General features: G+C 48.1%; 1 protein-coding gene across 4 annotated transcripts in view; it reads right to left on the bottom strand.

Moving 5' to 3' along the window:
* Positions 1-15849: 15849 nt before the first annotated feature.
* Positions 15850-20206, bottom strand: part of LOC127577400 (RNA-binding Raly-like protein) — a 666428-nt gene continuing 662071 nt past the window's right edge. For all 4 annotated transcript variants that reach the window (XM_052028581.1, XM_052028582.1, XM_052028579.1 and 1 more), the window contains one exon: positions 15850-16936. Coding sequence is in view for 1 of the 4 variants with exons in the window: in XM_052028580.1 (XP_051884540.1) it covers positions 16934-16936 (3 nt within the window). In the remaining 3 variants the exon portion in view is untranslated. The remainder of the gene's footprint in view (positions 16937-20206) is intronic.

Below are 20206 nucleotides of genomic sequence, written 5' to 3'. Positions count from 1 at the left end.
TAACTTCTAAACTTGAATTGGTTAGATACTTAAGAAGAAAATTGTAAATTGGTTTGTTACTATGCCGAGGTACAGTGAAAAACTTTGTTCTGCATGCCATCCATGCAGATCATTTCCAAACATCAGTACATCGAGGTAGTACAAGGGAAAAGCAATAACAGAATGCAGAATAAAGTGTTACAGTTACAGAGAAAGTGCAGTGCAGGCAGACAAAAAGGTGCAAGGGCCACGATGAGGTAGATTGTGAGGTCAAGAGTCTATCTTATTGCACTAGGGGATTGTTCACTAGTCTTTTAACAGCGGGATAGAAGCTGTCCTTGAGCCTGGTGGTATGTTTGCAGGGTTAAGAATAAAGATTTTTATAACTTACTTTCCCAATTTCTAACTCCATGTGCCCTCCCAGGTTATGGGCAGATTTGCTCCCCAGGGTAACAAACCATCCCATCCCCACCCACAGAGCACTCCTGCCCCCTGGGTACTGAACCCCTTCGTCCTCCTGTGTTGTTACCTTCACCCAGAGGAGAAACAAGCACCGTCCTGCCTCCATTCACTGGCACAGAAACACCTTCCGAGAACCCAGAGGGACAGAGAACTCCCAGGGCACAGAAACCCCTCCCACTGTCCCCTGCCCCGTAGGTTTGGAGGGCTGAGTGGGTTTTGAAGGTTCGCTTGGTGGAGCTCGCACCTCAAGCTACATCCAGGAGAGGGAGCCACAGCAACAGTGAACGAGCATCCTAATCTCTTGTCCAGATGCAATGGAGCACAGCAGCCTCCACAGTGCTTCAGGAATCTGTGCAGCTGCACAGCTCGGTGAAGAGGGTGCATTGCAGAAGGGAGAGTTTGCAAAGCAGGGGGCATCATCTAGAAGTGCGGTATCCCACAAATTCAGTGCCTCACTGCATTTCGGGTAATGGAAATTCGCCCTCATGGAATCAACAAATCACGACCCAAAAAATGTGAGACACACAGTAAGAATTGACTCTCATGGAATTCATGTGTCAATTTTTATTTTATTTTCCACTCGCATTTCCTGATGCATGCACAGATGATGTGGCTTCACTTCATGGAAAATTGCAATACGGACAGTTTTCTGGGAACACAAACCCCCCCAATGTAACTCAGGGCTCACCTGTATATGTTAAAGTACTTGAGATGAGTGGACAGAGGGACAGGCAACAACTGTGGGTCTTATTTTACCCTGAAAAGCCCCTCTAACGGCACCTCACCTGGGCCATTTTGTCTAAAACCAAGATTGTAAGGCTGTTCCACCCAAGGACCATCTCAGTTCAGCTTGGAACAGCTCCCAGCGGACATCCCATCTGCGAGTGACCAGGCTGTTACCTCCTCTGACAGGAGATGCAGGGGTGGCGTAACGAGCATCAACTGGTACTCCGCCTTCGATCACTGAGCTCAGCAGGTACCAGAAGGTGGTCCAGGAGTTTTCCCACCAAGCCACCATGGCCTGGAGATGTCAAAGCACAAACACAATTCCTGTCTCCCTGCCCACTTACAGCCCAGGCTCCGGAGAACGAGAACAGGCGTTCGCAACTGCAGATTTGGTGTTATGTAGAAGACAAGAGGAGCTGGTTATTGTCACAGTGTATCTGTCACACAGAGCCAGACAACTTGACCATAGGACCCATGACAATTCTGACATTTTTAAGAAATAATAGCAATGATAATATTGCATTAACAACCAACCCACAGCAGCTACCATATCAACCAGGACTGCACCAACTCACCAGACACCTCCCAGCCTGCCAGCCGTGTTAGCTGAAGGTTCAAAACTAATTCATGGGAACATCATCCAGTAATGCATGACCACCACCATTCTCCCTGTCTTCCTGGTGGCCACCAGTACCCCAGTGTTATACAGTGACAGACCCGTTCCCACCAGTACTGTACCCCAGTGTTATACAGTGACAGACCCGTCCCCACCAGTACTGTACCCAGTGTTATACAGTGACAGACCCGTTCCCACCAGTACTGTACCCCAGTGTTATACAGTGACAGACCCGTCCCCACCAGTACTGTACCCAGTGTTATACAGTGACAGACCCGTTCCCACCAGTACTGTACCCAGTGTTATACAGTGACAGACCCGTTCCCACCAGTACTGTACCCCAGTGTTATACAGTGACAGACCCGTCCCCACCAGTACTGTACCCAGTGTTATACAGTGACAGACCCGTTCCCACCAGTACTGTACCCAGTGTTATACAGTGACAGACCCGTTCCCACCAGTACTGTACCCCAGTGTTATACAGTGACAGACCCGTCCCCACCAGTACTGTACCCAGTGTTATACAGTGACAGACCCGTTCCCACCAGTACTGTACCCCAGTGTTATACAGTGACAGACCCGTCCCCACCAGTACTGTACCCAGTGTTATACAGTGACAGACCCGTTCCCACCAGTACTGTACCCAGTGTTATACAGTGACAGACCCGTTCCCACCAGTACTGTACCCCAGTGTTATACAGTGACAGACCCGTCCCCACCAGTACTGTACCCAGTGTTATACAGTGACAGACCCGTTCCCACCAGTACTGTACCCAGTGTTATACAGTGACAGACCCGTCCCCACCAGTACTGTACCCAGTGTTATACAGTGACAGACCCGTCCCCACCAGTACTGTACCCCAGTGTTATACAGTGACAGACCCGTCCCCACCAGTACTGTACCCCAGTGTTATACAGTGACAGACCCGTCCCCACTGCTACTGTACCCCAGTGTTATACAGTGACAGACCCGTCCCCACCAGTACTGTACCCCAGTGTTATACAGTGACAGACCCGTCCCCACCAGTACTGTACCCAGTGTTATACAGTGACAGACCCGTCCCCACCAGTACTGTACCCCAGTGTTATACAGTGACAGACCCGTCCCCACCAGTACTGTACCCCAGTGTTATACAGTGACAGACCCGTCCCCACTGCTACTGTACCCCAGTGTTATACAGTGACAGACCCGTCCCCACCAGTACTGTACCCCAGTGTTATACAGTGACAGACCCGTCCCCACCAGCACTGTATCTCAGTGCCGTACAGTGACAGACCCGTCCCCACCAGTACTGTATCCCAGTGTTGTACAGTGACAGACCCGTCCCCACCGCTACTGTACCCCAGTGTTATACAGTGACAGACCCGTCCCCACCAGTACTGTACCCAGTGTTATACAGGGACAGACCCATCCCCACCAGTACTGTACCCCAGTGTCATACAGCGACAGACCCGTCCCCACCAGTACTGTACCTCAGTGTTATACAGCGACAGGCCCGTCCCCACCAGTACTGTATCCCAGTGTTGTACAGTGACAGACCCGTCCCCACCGCTACTGTACCCAGTGTTATACAGTGACAGACCCGTCCCCACCAGTACTGTATCCCATTGTTGTACAGTGACAGACCCTTTCAACAGAATGGCGCAGTGGTTAGAGCCACTGCCTCACTGCGACTGGGGTTCAACCCCGACTTCCAGTGTTGTCTGTGTGGAGTTTGCACGTTCTCCCTGAGTTTCCTCCAGACGCTCCCGTTTCCTCCCACATCCCAAAGACATGCAGGTTGGCAGGTTAATTGGCCACTCTGATTTGCCCCCGGTGTGTAGGCGAGAGTAGGGTGGAGTTGATGAGAATGTGGGGAGAATAAAAAGGGGATCCATGTAAGATTAATGTAACTGGGGGTTAATGGTCTGCATGGACTCGTTTCTGTGTGTACCTCGCTCTGACTCAATGACCCAGCACAGTTGTTGACTCTCCCTGTGCCAGATGTGAACCTGTCTACAGTGCATTTCAATTCACTGCCAGGGTGCATCAATGAACAGCCAAATCTTCTCTGAGGCAGTGCATTCCCTCAAGTGCTTATGATACATCAAGCAATTAACCCTTACTTCTATTACTTAAATGTATTACCACAACATCTCTCTATTTCCTAAGGGACAGCACATCACTTAAAGCATTCAGAGCCATGCATATAATCCATTTTCTTTGGAGGATCACCACAGTCCTCTGAGGAGCTTTAGTGAAGGCTTTAATGCTTTGACGTCAATGATGAACGTTCACCGTTGTGACCAACGCAGCTGAGCTAATGAACGTCACAGTATATCTGGCAGTGTGCAGAGGTTTGGGAATTGAGAGCAAGTCTGAAGTTATTCACTTTGGCAGAAGGAAAAGAGAAGTAGAATCTCCTCTGCACTCTCTCCAGCACAACCACCTCCTTCCTGTAGTGTGGTGACCAGAAATGCACACAGTGCTCCAAGTGCACCTAACCAGTGTTTTGTAAAGATTTCACATAATGTCTCAACTCTTACATTCTATGCCCTGACCTATGAAGGCAGGCATGCCATGTGCCTTCTTCACCACCCTACCTACTTGTGTTGTTAATTCCAGGGAACCAGAGATTTGGATCCAGAGGTCTCTCTGCGCTCTGTCATTTACTGTATACATCCTGCCCCTATTTGACCTCCCAAAAAGCATCTTGTCGGTATTAAATTCCACCTGCCAATGCTCCGCCCAACTTTCCGTCTGATCCATATCCTGCCGTAGACCTTAGACAACCTTCCTCGCTATCCACAACACCACCAACTTCCGTGTCATCTGCAAACTTGCTAATCACACCTCCTACATTCACATCCAAGTGGTTTATGTACATCAGAAGCAGCAAAGGTCCCAGCACCGACCCCTGCGGTGCACCACTAGTCACCGACTTCCAATCAGAAAAGCATCCTTCCACTACTGCCCTCTGCCTCCTCTAACCAAGCCGACCTTTGATCCAATAAGCCAGCTTGCCTTGCATCCCATGTGCCTAAACCTTCTGGACCGCCCTACTAATGCAGGACCTTGTCAAATGCCTTACTGAAGTCCACATCGACAACGTCTACCACCCTGCCTTCATCAATCTCCTTTGTTACCTACTCGAGAAACACAAATTAATGAGACAGGACTCCCCCCACACCAAGCCATGCTGACTGTCCCTCATCAGTCCCACCTTACCAAATGTACATAAATCCTGTCCCTTGGAATTATCTCCAATAACTTCCCTGCAGCTGACGCAAGGCTCACTGGCCTGTAGTTACCTGGCTTATCCCATGGCCCTTCTTAAATAAAGGAACAACGTTAGCCATTCTCCACTCTTGAGGCTAAAGGACAGGCAAAGATCTTCATCGCCCTCCCCGGAGCTCCGGTTTCCTCCCACATCCCAAAGAGGTGCCGGTTGGTAGGTTAATTGGCTGCTGTAAGTTGCCGCCAGTGTGTAGGTGAGTGGTAGAATCTGGGGGGGGGGGGGGGGTGTTGATGAACCATGGGGGGAGAATAAGTTGTGATTCGTGTAGGATTGGTATAAATGGGTTTATGGTGGGCATGGACTCGACGGGCCGAGTTCTATCTTGTTCTATCTCCCTGTGACTGTATAATCAGGAGTTAATAGGCATGTGAAAGAGAATAGATTGCTGGGAACTCAGTGGATGAAGGGATTGATGGGATTGGCCTGGGAGCTGTGATGGACTCAATGGGCCATATGGCCTCCTTCTCTATCACTGGGAAATATGAAACATGACTGAGAGGATCTCCAGGTTGCCGACCTCGTCGGGCTCCCCTCCCCATGCTTTCTCAGCCATCCCGTGAAAATCAGGACATGAATTTGCAGATGCTTTAAAAAAGGAATTAGCTGGCTTGAGAAAACGGGGGATATTGGTTGAAAGATTAAACAAGGAGAAAAACACCAGCATAGATTTTACTGGTTGCTTTTCCTTGATACATATTGGGATTCTATACCCTGCTCTGATGCCAGAACAAGTCCCGGTGTAATGTTTTACCATTTCCTAACCTAGCCTTGGATGTAATTGGCAGCCTGATTTGGGCTGCGAGCGGCACTGACTCCGCGATCTGCCCAAAACACAACCCCTCTTCCTCACAGTCGCTAGCTGCTCGTCCCCTTGCCTTGTGATGTGAAGAGGCATCGTTCCAGCACTATCCCTTTTGCGGGGGGCGGGGGGTGTGGTGGTGGCGGGGGAAGAAATTAAATCCTGCTTCATATGACTGGCAAGAAGTTTCTTCAGAAAGTTGCACGGTTGAGCAAAGGAATTTATTTGCAACATGCAACTTTTCTGGCGCTGACAAAATTCTGTTCCCTTCATACATCAACTGCCTGACGGACGTGGAAGGGAATGCAGAGTGCGAAGATATCTATTTCACGTCTGGAAGCTGTCTGTACACCGGGAGCAAGAGACTGAGTGATTGATGGGCACAGACAGTATGCTAAACAGCATAAACTCTGTACCTTGCAGTAACTCACTTCAACGTGGCAAAGTTTAATCTTTATACAAACATTAAGAGCAGGAGCAGGCTCTCACACCTGCTCCACCATCCAATATCGTGGCTGATCTGTGTCCACCTCCCTACCTACCCTTGTGTATCATGTATCTGTCTACCTCCAACTTAAAAACATAAAGACCCTACTTCCACCTCCCTTTCAGGAAGAGAGTTTCAAAGAGTCGTGACCCCCTGAGAGAAAGAGAAAAAATGAATCACCCGAGCTCTGTCCTAAGTAGACAATGCCTTATTATTTTATATAAATAATCCCACATTTTAGATTCTTCCACAAGAGGAAATGTCCTCTTCACTTCCTCCCTGTCAAAGTTGTGGAGTTTAATCCGGCCAAATGTGAGGTATGCACTGTGGGAGATCAAATGAAAAAGGGACAGTACACTGTTAACGGCAAGACCTTCAACAGTGCTGATGCACAGAGGGTCCAAGTCCATAGCTCCCTGAAAGTAGCTGCACAGGTTGATAAGGTGGTAAAGAAGGCATGTCGCATGGTTGCCTTTATTGGTGGTCAAAGCATTGAGTTCAAGAGTCGGGAAGATATGTTGCAGCTTTATAAAACTCTAGTTCGGCTGCATCTGGAGTATTGCTTTCAGTTCTGGCCGCCCCATGATAGGAAGAATGGGGAGGCTTTGGAGAGGGTGCAGAAGAGGTTTACCAGGACGCTACCTGGATTAGAGGGCATGTGCTATAAGGAGGGGTTGGACAAACTTGGGTTACTTTCTCTTGAGTGGCAGAGACTGAGGGGCGACCTGATGGAAGTTTATAAGATTATGAGAAGCATAAATAGACAGCCGGTATCTTTTCCCCCCAAGGTCGAAATGTCTAATACTTTGCATTTAAGGTGAGAGGGGAGAAGTTCAAAGGAGATGTGCGGGGCAAGTTTTTTTTTGCACTGAGGGCGGTGGGTGCCTGGAATGTGCTGCCAGAGGTGGTGGTGGAGGCAGATATGTGCCTCAGATAGGCACATGAACGTGCAGAGAATGGAGGGATGTGGACGATGTGTAGGCAGAAGGGATTAGTTAATTCAGGTATTTTATTAGTTCTGCATAACATTGTGAGCCGAAGGGTCTGTTCCTGTGCTGTACTGTTCTCTGTTCTGAAGCCCCACAGGATCTTATACACAGTTGTCCCCTCTGTCTCCTATAAACTCCAGTGGATACGATCCGAGCTCGTCCAATCTTTGCTCAAAAGAAGCTGTCCAGTCCAGAGCAACAAACAATCTGCCGGAGGAACTCAGCGGGTCAAGCAGCATTGGTGGGTGGAAAGGAATTGTCGATGTTTCGGGTTGAGTTCCTCCCACAGGTGCTGCTCGACCTGCTGAGTTCCTCTAGCAGGTTGTTTGTTGCTCCGGGTTCCAGCGTCTGCCGTCTCCCGTGTCTCCAAGGGTCAACTTGTGATTAGGACACAGACAACTATTAACGAGGGAGAACAGCATGGGAGAGAAAGAGGATTGGGACACAGTGTTGTGAGGGTGCGATCACTCCATCACTCCCCAGACCCAGCTCAGAGGCTTAGGGTTGAAGGAGGAGAGGCCTTCAAGCGGAGAACCAATAGTGGAGCTGACACATTGGTTGTTCCAACGGGATTTCTCAGGCGGAATCACACAGAGCAAGGAAGAGCTACAGGAGGCCATTCAGTCCCACAGGTACATGATGGTACATAATCTCATCAGTCCCATTCCCCCTCTCCTTATTTCCCGGTACCCCTGTAACTTTATTTTCTCTCACACACGCCCATCAACGTCCCTTTGATCCTTTTGCCACATCATTACACTAAGCGGTAACTTACTGTTGTCAATTCACCTCCCCACATGAGGGGAACCCAGAGGACCTGGGGAAACTATATGGTCACAGAGGGGGAACACGCAAACTCCACACAGACAGCGCGCAAGATAGGGGCTGAACCTACATCCCCGGAGCATTGAGGCAACAGTGCCAACTGCGAGGTCCATCCCAAAATTCCTTTGGAGATGGAAAGGAAAATCATTGACAAGAAAGAAGAGAGAACGAATATCATTCGTCCTTTAGTCTTACATTAATTAAATAAAAAACAGCCTTCGAGTCATGTCTCAGTGTCAAACATCTTTATTATTATTAATACAGAACCAGTACTGTATGAAATTAATTTACAAAACCTCAGGAGAAAGAAAACACTCAAAGGGATCAGCAGGAGCCACACAAGACACAAAGCAAGTGTTTCCCAAAGTTATTATTTACACAGACACAAAAGAGTGTACTCAAACATCACCATTAAGTCAAAGTCTTAGAACAGAACGAAAACAAGTCACAATCTTGGCTTCACTCATTATGATCTTCCCCTGGTTGCACTACTCAAATCTACAAACCAACGAGACTGGGAGATCTTTCTCAACTGGCTCTTTTTAAAGGAGTAATCTGACGGAATTCTGTGCTTGGCTTCGGGGCCGTGTTCAGAGTGCCCAAGTGTGGGTCAGAGGGTACAGGGACAGGGAATGTGCGGACTATCTAATTCACAAGCTTGTTCACAGTCTCTTACTCAACAGCGGGTTTTGGCAGCTTCTTCATTGTACATTCCATTTATGCAATATGGAAAAAGAAGTTCTATTATTTGTCATGATGAATGTGCTTTAAAGTTGGACTGGATGCTTTGAAATGTTTCAAAGGACTTAGTAAAGGATCTGAGCAAAATGGAAAATATTAGAAAGAAGCCACCTTCATAGAAATAACACACACGTTGTATCTTGCACTCGTATCCCTTCAAAATCTTTACCATTTAACTACTTAAATCTTCCCTCTGTTTAGAAGCTGCATCGTGCTGATTAATGGTAGCTACATCAGGAGGGATGGCTCCATTTGCACCAGGAGATGTCTACATTGTCAAATACATCAGAAGCAATGTTGCAGTTTTATTTCCAATAGGCTGCCTGGCATAAACATACACGGGGGGTGGGTTACAGTACAGATAAATGTCACATCCCACAACCAACCACTGTCTCTCTACTCAGGTTACATCAAGTCCAGGACTCAGGTGTGATGCTGCTAATCCAGATGGGAATTAGACTATTTCAGAAAAAACAGCACATGTTAGGGGAGTCTGATCCAAATTTTGCTGGTCTCCCGGAAAAAGAGGGATCTGCCATCCTTAATTTGTCTAGCCTCAGTGTAAGTTCAGACCCAATGGTGGCCTTTCACAGCGGAGGTCAGTTAGGGGTGAACAATAAATGCTGACTTCAATAGTGATGCTCACATGCAGAAGTGAATAATTGAAAAAAAAATTGTTAAATGGCAAAAAGTTATTCAGTTTTTATTAAGTATCCTACTACTGAATTAGCTTATAACAAACAACTATCATGACCACAAAAAAAACCCCCAAAACTAATGACTGATCTTTCAAAGACAGAGAAGAATACGGTGCTCACCCCATCAGAATCAGTATGGAAAGATGAACACAGATCTGCAGATAGTTAAAATTGCAAATGTTACTGACCTGCATCATCCAGTATCCGTGCAAGACAGCATGGAATTGGGACCTTGCAACATCAGTTGGAATTTGCAGCTTGGATCAGTAGCATCTGGATCCATTTGCATTGATTGGATGCTACCTTTTGTGCAGACATCGCCAGGTTCCTGGCCCGAATTCAATCCTCAGGCCTCCAGAGCTCTGGCAAACCTTCAGGATAAAAGCCTTCGGGGATTCCCTTGGAATCTCCAGGAAGTGAATGTGAGAAAGGAGTTGAAAGGACACGACACGAAGAGAAAAATCCCAGAAGCATTAGGTGCTTTTCTGCTTCATTTTTCCTCAAACATCTCTGCTCATTTTCTAAACGTTGCAGAGCAGGAGGAGTCTGTGGGCTTGCCAATTGGTTTGGAAGGCTGTGCTTTGGATTAGGTGACCAATAGCAAAGCAGGGAGGGCAGGCAGGAAACCATGTCACACGATTGAACCTCCACGGTTACATCCAACCGGAGTTGGCATCTCAGGACTCTCAGAGTGGCTTTGACGATTTAACAACCAATCAATGATGACTTAGGCCCTCATACAGTAAGAGTGCACCAACCCATTTTACATAGCCAATTATGTCAGCAGAGCACAGAGAACAAGCTTCCATCAGTCTGGGCAATGGGTGGTATTATTTCTTCCAAACAGCTCTTTTTTCTGAACATTATTATGAAAATAGTTGAATGGGTCTCTATCAGGTCAACACTGACACACAATCCAAACGTTCCCGCATCCCAAATATTCCTTGTGAAAGCTGGAACTGGAGCTGAAGCATCTTATGCCAGGGCACACCTTGACAGCTGCACCGTCTCACGGGGTGGGTGGGGTGCAGGAGGAGGAGAGGGGTAGAAGGGAACAACCACAAGCAGAAACAAGTACTTCAAAATTAAAATGATAAACAGTTAAAACACTGAACATTCCTTTACATTCAAACATACATAAAACATGTGCTCTGATTCCAAACCCTCTCCTCCTCCATGGGGTCACCGTTCCGGTGACTACAGACAGGAACAGGATTGTGCTTAGACACACAGAAGCCTTATTCCGTCCCACGTTACAGGTGGAAATCACGGGTCAATTTGTTTGGAAATAACCTTTAGATGGTACTGCTAAAACAGGCCTCAGCAGACTTGCCATATTTTTAGTGAGTCTGTGCACCTTGTTGTTAAATGCTTACTTTCCTTGACCGTGCTCTGAAATAACCCTGCCTATAGATAAGAACAGACCACACAATGTAAGGCAGTGTGACAGGAACTGTTGACCAATATCATTTGAAATTTCTCCAGCTCTGACAAGCCTCCATCATCACTGACTGCCGGGTGCTGACCACAGGAGATCTGAGACCACTGGGGGTGGGCAATGGGGAGAGGAGTTTGTAACCCAGTTTTGGCAGGATAACGGTTGTGTTTCCCCTCTTCCCCTTGTCCCTGGTTGGTCGGCCCTTTACCGAATCCTTCCTCCCTTTCAGTACCCTTGCTGCGCTCCAAGATATCACAAGGACTTTGCCCTTTTTCAGTACCTCGGAGTTCCATCTCATTTTACTTCCCTTGTGGTGTGCAGATATTACATTGGCAGTAGAAGTCTCTGACGAATGGCTCTCCAGTCACGTACAAGGCAGGAAAGAGATTTTTCAGGCAACTCTTCGCTGGGTGAGGATCGCTGAGGGGAGGACAATAATTAAATGCAAGGCTCAAACATGACTCATATCTCACGCTTTGCCCTGCCAATGCTTGGAGAATATTTTTTTCTTCTAAGTTTATTGTAACAGTCACCAGTGACGATGAGTGAGACCTGTGATCTGAGTGTGGAGACAGCCAAGTCACCTTGGACTTCTTAGCCTCTGGGTTATTATGAGTGACGGTCAGTGGCAGTGTGCTAATGGGGTGTTAGCCTTGTTCCTTCTTGAAGACATTTCTGGGCTTTCTTCTTCTTCTGGACCCTCCACAGTTGGAGTACTGTGTGCAGTTCTGGTCACCATACTACAGGGAGGATGTGACAGCGCTGGAGAGGGTGCAGAGGAGGTTCTCCAGGATGTTGCCTGGGATGGAGCGTTCCAGTTAGAAGAGATTGGATGGAGCGGAGGGGGCAGAGGGGTGAGCTGATGGAGGTATACAAAATTATGAGGGGGATAGATGGGAAAGACAGCGAAAATCTTTTTTCCAGGGCATAGCTTTAAGGAGAAAGTGAGGTGGTTTAGAGGGGATCTGAGGGGAGATTTTTTCACACAGAGAGTAGTTGGAATCTGAAATGAGCTACTTGAGGAGGTGGTGGAAGCAGATACACTTGGAACATTTAAGAATCTCCACAAGCACTTACATTGCCAAGGCAGAGACATGATGCAGGTAAAGGGGATTAGTATTGATGGGTGTAGCGGTCGGCACAGATGTGATGGGCCGAAGGGTCTGTTTCTGTGCTGCACAGCGCTGTGACTCTGATCCTGTGCCGGCGTCGAGGCAAACTTGTCCAGCCAGTATAACGTGTGAATCCCACTCGAGAAGGAGGCAATCAGCCAAGTGGTCTCTGCCTCTCTGTAACCGTTATGAGTGAAGAGCTACCTGCACAGCACGGGTGAGATGCTTTTGAAACACTGTCCCTTGTGAAGGGGCATTGACCTCCGACTACAGCTGCATCCAGCTTTGGCAGATGATACAAAAATAGGCGGTGTTGTAGACAGTGTTATGAAAAATTACAGAGGGATCTTAATCAGCTGGGTATGTGGGCTGAGGATTGGCTTTTAATCCAGTTGAATGTGAGGTATTGCATTTTGGGAGATCAAACCAGGGTCGGACATATACAGTGAATGGTAGGGCTCTGGGGAGTGCAATGGAAGAGAGGGACCCAGGAGTACAAGTGCATTGTTCATTGAAAGCGGCGTCACAGGTAGACGGGGCAGTGAGGAAGGTGTTTGGCACGCTGGCTCTCAGCAGTCAGGGCATTGAGTATAGGAGTTGGGAAGTTATGTTGCAGTTATATAAAATGTTGGTAAGACCGCACTTGGAGTACTGTGCACAGTTCTGGTCGCACTGTTGTATGAAAGACGTCATGAAACCAGAAAGAGAGCAGAAAAGATTTACCAGGATGTTGTTTGGACTTGGGGGCCTGAGTTACAAGGAGAGGTTGCGTAGGCTAGGACTTTATTCCCTGGAATGTAGGAGATTGAGGGGTGACCTGATGGAGGTATACAAGATCTTGAGGGGCATAGACAGGGTGAAAGGACATAGTCTTTTACCTAGAGAGGGGGTCCTAAAAACAAGAGGACATGGGTTTAAGGTTAGTGGCGAGAGATTGAAAACGGACATCAGGGGCAGCTTCTTCACATAAAGGGTGATGCGTATTTGGAACGAGCTGCCAGAAATAATGGTTGAGGTATATGTATAGGAGGGCTATAGGCCAAATGTGGGCAAATGGGACCAGCTCGCTGGGCAACGCAGTTGGCATGGACGAGTTGGGCCAAAGGGCCTGTTTCCATGCTCCATGACTCTGTGAGGTCAGGAAAAGAGAACGTACCAATTCATGGAACAACACTGTAACGAAGAGGGTTAAGTGATGAGAACAGATTGCCTAAATTAGCATTCTGTTCCCCTTGAAGACAAAACACGAAGGGACAATCCAGCTGGGATTTTCTAAGGCAATTCAAGGTGATGAAAGAAACTATTTCAACAATACACAAAATGTTGCTGGAGGAACTCAGCAAGTCAGGCAGCATCCACGGAGGGAAGTAAACAGTCGACATTTCGGGCCGAGACCCTTCGCCAGGACTGGAAAGGAAGAGGGGAGAAGCTGGAATAAGAAGGTGGGGGGGAGGGGGAGGAGCGCACGCAGGCAGGGGAGAGGTGAGTCCAGGTGAGAGGGGGAAGGTAGTGCGTGGGGGAGGGGGAGAAGATGAAACTATTTCCTCTGGTGGAGGCAGTGAGAACAAGTAAGTATAATCTTTCGATGACAGTGAGGCCACCTTGGGCTGATGTTCAGAAGCAACTACATCTGAGTGGAAACTTGGAATTCTCTCCATTGAGGTTATGTTGTTGTTGGGTACGAAGGGATATGGACCCAAGATGGGTAAGTGGAGATGTGATGCAGGTTGAACACCTTCCATTGGTAGAGTATGTACGAGAGGTTGAATGGCCTCTCCTGTTCCTATGCCTCTTCCCCTCCCTTTGCTGCTCCCTATCTCCCTTCCTGATGCCACAAGCCCTTTATCGAGTGTCAAGGGTGGATCTTCCAGATTCTCACCAGACGTAGATCATGAGTGGCTCCTTAAACGGATGTGCTTCCAGTGGCGCACCGGGTAGTGCTGCTGCCTCCCGCCGCCACGGAAGCAGGTATGATGCTGAACTTGGGCACCAACTGCAGAGTTGGTCATTCAGTCTGTGACTAAGTGGGTTTCCCTTGGGTGCTCTGCTCTGTGAATGAAAGATTGTTGGAATATTGTGTTCAGTTTTGGTCACCCTGCTGATAGGAAAGGTGCCATTAAGCTGGAAAGAGTGCGGAGGAGATTTCCGACGATGTTGCCAGGACTGGAGGGACGGAGTTACGGAGAGAGGTTGAGTAGGTTGGGACCATTTTCATCGGAGCGTAGGAGAATGAGGGGCACATATTGGGTGAATGCGTACAGTCTTTTTCCCAGGGTTGGGGAATCAAGAACTAGGGGGCATAGGTTGAAGATGAGAGGGGAGAGATTTAATTGGAAATGAGGAGCAAGTTTTGCACCTGGAGGGTGGTCCATATATGGAATGAGCTGCTAGAGGAAGTGGTTGAGGCAGGTACATTAACAACATTAAAAAGGTACTTGGACAGGTGCATGGATAGGAAAGGCTTAGAGGGATATGGGCTTAACGCGGGCAAATGGGACCAGCTTAGACGGGAATCTTGGTCAGCATGGACCATTTGGGCCGAAGGGCCTGTTTCCATGCCGTATGACTCTATGTGTAGGTGGGTTAACTGGCCAGTGTGAATTACCCCTCGTGTGCAGGTGGGTGGGCGGTAGGAGAATTTTCGGTGGGTGACGTTAAATGGACATGTGAGAGAGAAAAGGTTGCAGAGAAATTAGTGGGAGAATGGGATTACTCTGTGAGCTGTCACAGACTTGAGGGCCGAATGGCCTCCCATGTCATGAGAAAATGAAACGAGTTATGACCATTCCCCTAACCAAGGTGGTGGGGTTGAGGGCAATTCAGTGCCTGCTCCCTCCTGCCTTGGCATCCTGGTTAATGGCACAGACTTCAGATCACAGTAGGAACGTCCCTTTCTGGACAACACTATCAAGCAATATCTGCAGCGCTGAGCTCATCAGCCAGAACAAAAGCTAGCGGCATCATTAATTAGAAAATAAAAAAACAAACTTGCATTTAAATAGAAGAAAAACACGACGACGCTGGAGGAACTCAGCAGGCCGGGCAGCATCAGTGGAGAAAAGCAGGCGGTCAACATTCCGGGTCAGGACCCTTCTTCAGGACTGAAGATAGGAAAAGGGGAAGCCCAATATATAGGAGGGAACAGCAGAGCAGTGATAGGTGGACAGAAGAGGGGAGGCGGGGTGGGCACAGGGTGGTGACAGGTAGATGCAGGTAAGAGATAGTGATAGGCAGGTGCGGGGGTAGGAGGGGAGAGCAGATCCACCGGGGGATGGGTCAGAAGTGTACAACACCTCCTTTTCTGTCTTGGAACCTTGCAGCCTAACGGCATCAACACTGAATTCTCCCACTTTAAGTAATCCCCACCCCCCCTCCCCACAAACACCCCCCCCCCACCATGCTTCCCTTCTTCCCTTTCCTAGCCCTTTTTTGTCCTCTCTCTTTTACCTGTGACCCATCCCCCGGTGGGTCTGCTCTCCCCTCCTCTCCCGCACCTGCCTATCACTGTCTCTTACCTGCATCTACCTGTCACCACCCTGTGCCCACCCCGCCTCCCCTCTTTTGTCCACCTATCACTGCTCTGCTTTTCCCTCCTATATATTGGGCTTCCCCTTTTCCTATCTTCAGTCCTGAAGAAGGGTCCCGACCCGAAACGTTGACCGCCTGCTTTTCTCCACGGATGCTGCCCGGCCTGCTGAGTTCCTCCAGCTTCATCGTGTTTTTCATCGAGATAATCCGGCATCTGCAGTCCTTTGTTTCTCTGCATTTAAATAGTGTCTTTTATGGCCTTTGGGATGCCTGATGTCTTTACAGCCAATGAAGTGTATTCGAAAGTATACCTGTAATGCAAGAAATGGGGGCAACCGATTGCGCACAGCAAGATCCCATAAACAGCAGTGAGATAAATGGTCAGATTGAAGGAACAAACAATCTGCTGGTGGAACGCGGCAGGTCGAGCAGCATCTGTGGGGGGCAGGGGAAAGAAATTGTTCACGTCGCAGGGTTCCGACCCAAAACGTCGACAATTCCTTCCCCCTCCACAGCCGCTGCTCAACCCGCTGAGTTCCTCCTGCAGATTGGGCGTTGCTCCAGATTCCAGCATCTGCAGTCTCCTGTGTCTCTGTTGAATGAGATCAGCTGAGGGTTAAACGTTGACCAGGAAGCTCAGGCAGCCTCCCTCCCACACCCAACCCAATTCTTCTTCAGGATCTTTCATGTTTCCCACTGACTGGGCAGCCAGACTTTCGGTTTACCATCTAATCTGGAAAAAAAACAGCACCTTCAACAATGCAGCGCTCCCTCAGTACTACACCTGCATTGCAGACTAGATTATGGGCTCGTGTGATATCAATGACTTTCTCGTCTCGTACATCAGCTCTGAACACATGGAGGAGGAGATGTTGCTCGAAGGAAAAAAAACAAGACAGTTAAAAACTTTTTTTTTGTAAAGCGTTACATTCTCTCTTCATACCAACATTTGAAAATGTCCCCAGTATCTTACAAACTGAGAACAACTGTTATTGGAAAAAACCCACAAGGAACGGGAAAAAAATTTACAGCTATAATACAAGTGGGATGTCAGTGCTCCCACACACAGTCGAGATCCGAGGAAGGAGGTGACAGTTGTCAGAAAAAGGCAGTGCACACACCGAAGCCATAGGTGATTAGACATCAAACTGTCCAGAGGATCCCTGAACTGTGTCTTGTTGAGTGGAGTCGATGAAAGCTACAGCTGCCTCTTCACTTATCTTGTCTGTCGTCTGGTTTCTCTGTCATCAGCTATTCACTGTAATCGCAACAGAGACAGGACAGTCAATGTAATGCAGAGACAGGGGGAGGGGGGAGAGGGAGAGAGGGAGGGGGAGAGGAGGGAGAGGGAGGAGAGAGAGAGGCAGTGAGTGTGAGAACGAGAGTGATAGAGTGCAAGAGAGAGAGTGCGAGAGAGGCAGTGCGAGAGAGGCAGTGAGAGTGCGATAGAGTGTGAGAGAGAGTGCAAGAGAGAGAGAGACTGAGAGAGAGAGGCAGCGAGAGAGAGAGTGAGAGAGAGGGGGGAGAGGGAGAGAGAGAGAGAAAGAAGGAGAGGCAATGAGAGTGCGAGAGAGAGTGCAAGAGAGAGAGAGACTGAGAGAGAGAGAGGCAGCGAGAGAGGCAGTGAGAGAGAGGGGGAGAGGGAGAGAGAGAGAAAGAAGGAGAGGCAATGAGAGTGCGAGAGAGAGTGCGAGAGAGAGGCAGCGCGAGGGAGAGTGTGAGAGAGTGCGAGAGAGAGAAAGACAGTGAGAGAGAGAGAGGCAGTGAGAGAGAGACAGTGTGTGAGAGAGAGAGAGAGAGAGAGAGAGAGAGAGAGAGAGAGAGAGAGAGAGAGAGGAGAGATAGATATATGATAAAAGGTCCACCCCAGGTTACGACAGGGTTCTGTTCCTGAGAACTGTTCATAACCCGAACTGTTCATGAGTCAGAAAAGAACAGCAGTGCGAGGGAGAGGGTCACAGAAACAGCGGTGACGGGGAGCGAGCAGGCGTGGGGAGAGCGGCCGTCAGCCGGCCTCACTGACCTAGTGAGTGAGTCTGCTCAGTGCTCCCAGCTCTGCTCAGCTCCACCCAGCCCCCCCATTGTTGCGACTCGGGGAGGGAGGGTGTGGAGAGAAGGCGCGGAGGAAATGCCCCGTTCCCACCCGGCAGAAGGTGCCTGCAGCCCCGCAGCAGCCGGCAAATCCATCCCCATCCATCTCGCCGGTCTGGTTTGGGTTTGTATGTAGGGGGTATCCGTAAGGTGGGCATTCGTAACCTGGCGAGGGCCTGCAAAGTTATGCCTTTTTCATCTGTGTGTGTTGGAGGTGGGAGTTGTGATCTAAAATACTGCAAATACTATTCTCAGTTTTAGAGTCATGGATTTGTACATTGCAGAAACAGGCCCTTCAGACCACAACATCCATACTGACCATCAAGTACCCATCTATATTAATCCCATGTACCAGGACTTAGCCCTCAGCCTTCTACGCTTCGGTGATTCCAATGCTTGTCCAAGTATTTCTTCAATGTTGTGAGAATCTCCGGGTCCACCACCCCCTTGGGTAGTCCTGGAAACCACGCCTCAGAAAAGACATATGTCATCCTTGGAAGGGATGCCGCACTGATTTACCGATTGTGGAGACCATCACTGTTTTGAGATCGTTCCCCTTCTTGCTTCTTTTGCGAAGTGACTTAAATAGTGCCCCTGATTATTGACTCTACTACCACTCTCCACATTTATTCCACCAGAACCATGGTTTCCTGTCATTCCTTCTCTTAACCTCTTCCATTCCAAGTAGGGCAATCACAGTTTCTCTAAACTCTCCACAGAACTGCAGTTCATCCCCAGAAACATTCTGGTAAATCTCCAAATACCCTAAACTTCCTGCACTGTGATGCCCAGAAGCGGACACAAGACACCAGATGGCGCTTAGCCAGTGTTGTATAAGGGTTGACTGTAATTTCACTGTTTTAGGGTTTTAATCCTGACCTTTGGTGCTGTCTGTCTGTTTGTAGTTTGCATGTTCTCCACTGTGACCGTGTGGGTTTCCCCTGGTTGCTCTGGCTTTCTGCCCCTTACAGCCCAAAGGTGTGCAGTTTGGTCGGTTATTTAGTTGCTGTAAATTGTCGCTCGTGTGTCAGTGAGTGGTGGAACCTGGGGATATTGATGGGAATGTGGGGGAGAACAAAATGGGATTAATGTGAATGGATGCTTGACGGTAGGCACAGACTCAGTGGGCTGAAGGGCCTGTTTCTGTGCAATTTGGCTCTGGCCAGTACACCCCTCCTCAGAGGCGTGGTGCACAGAAAGATCTCATCGTGCTCAGGTGTGACCCAACCAGGGATTTATGTAGTCCTTTCAAAATTCTATCCTCTTTTGTTTTAGTTCTCCAGATAAAGAGGCCAGCTTTTCATTTGCCTTTTCTGTTGATTTCTGCAGCTATCCTTTCTACTTCAGCCATCCATGTACAAGGACCCCTAAATCTCTTTGGGTGTCCAATGTCTCTATCTTGTAATCATTAGGAAAACACTCTGTCTGTTCTTTTCAGTTCACGGCACCACATTTGTCTGCAATGAATTCCAATTGCACGGCTGGTTAATCTTATTGTTCTCTGGAACTCAATGCTTCTATCTACACTGCTCACAACATTGCCCATCTTTGTGTCAGCCACCAGCCTGGATGTGTGGTTTTCTCGTCTCGTCGCCTAAGCTGTTAATAAACACAGTGATTTGTTGAGCCTCCAACACAAATCCCTTGCGGATCACCACTGCTCACGTCCACCGATACAGAACCTGCTCGTTCTGTTTCCCATTCTCTGTCTCCTGTCACTCAGGGAGATTTTAACCAGGTCAATAACGTGCCTTCAATTTCACAAACTTTACTCTACTTTGAACGACTTTATCAAATACCTTCCTGAACCGAATGCAAATAATATCCAGAGGTATTTCACCGTCCACTACTTGAATCATTTCCAGAGTTTGGGAGATAAGATCGACCCTTTGAAATCTTCGCTGGCTTTTCTCCTCAGCTAAAAACTGTCGTGATGTTCTATTACCCTACCCTTAATTAAAGACTCTGATCATTTTCCGGCAACAGATATTAAGCTAACTGGTCTATCATTCCCTGTTACCCTTCTCTTACCCTTCTGAAATAGTGGATGATAGATTTTTCTAAGCTAAAGGAACAGTCTCTGAAGAGAGAGGTCACTAGAAGATTGTCATGGAATTAAAAAAAAATTGCAAATGTTTAAAATGCAAAATGAAAATCAGAAAATGCTGGAAACACTCAGCAAATTAGGCAGCATCTGTAGAGAGAGAAACAAGAGCTAACATTTCAGGTCAGGAGAGTCTTCAAACTGAAATGTTAGCTCCGTTTCTCTTTTTACTGGAAGATTATAGTCAGACCATTTACAATGTTCTCATACAAGAACACAGGAAGGTAGGAGAAAGAATAAACAACCTGGCCTCTCAACTCAACCCTGCCATTCAATACAATCATGGCTGATCTGCCCCAGGCCCCTCAAGTGCTCTTCAGTGCCAATTTCCTC

Source organism: Pristis pectinata, chromosome 13, assembly GCF_009764475.1.
Source record: "Pristis pectinata isolate sPriPec2 chromosome 13, sPriPec2.1.pri, whole genome shotgun sequence".
In the NCBI taxonomy this organism is placed as follows: Eukaryota; Metazoa; Chordata; class Chondrichthyes; order Rhinopristiformes; family Pristidae; genus Pristis; species Pristis pectinata.
This window is presented reverse-complemented; position numbering and strand designations above follow the sequence as displayed.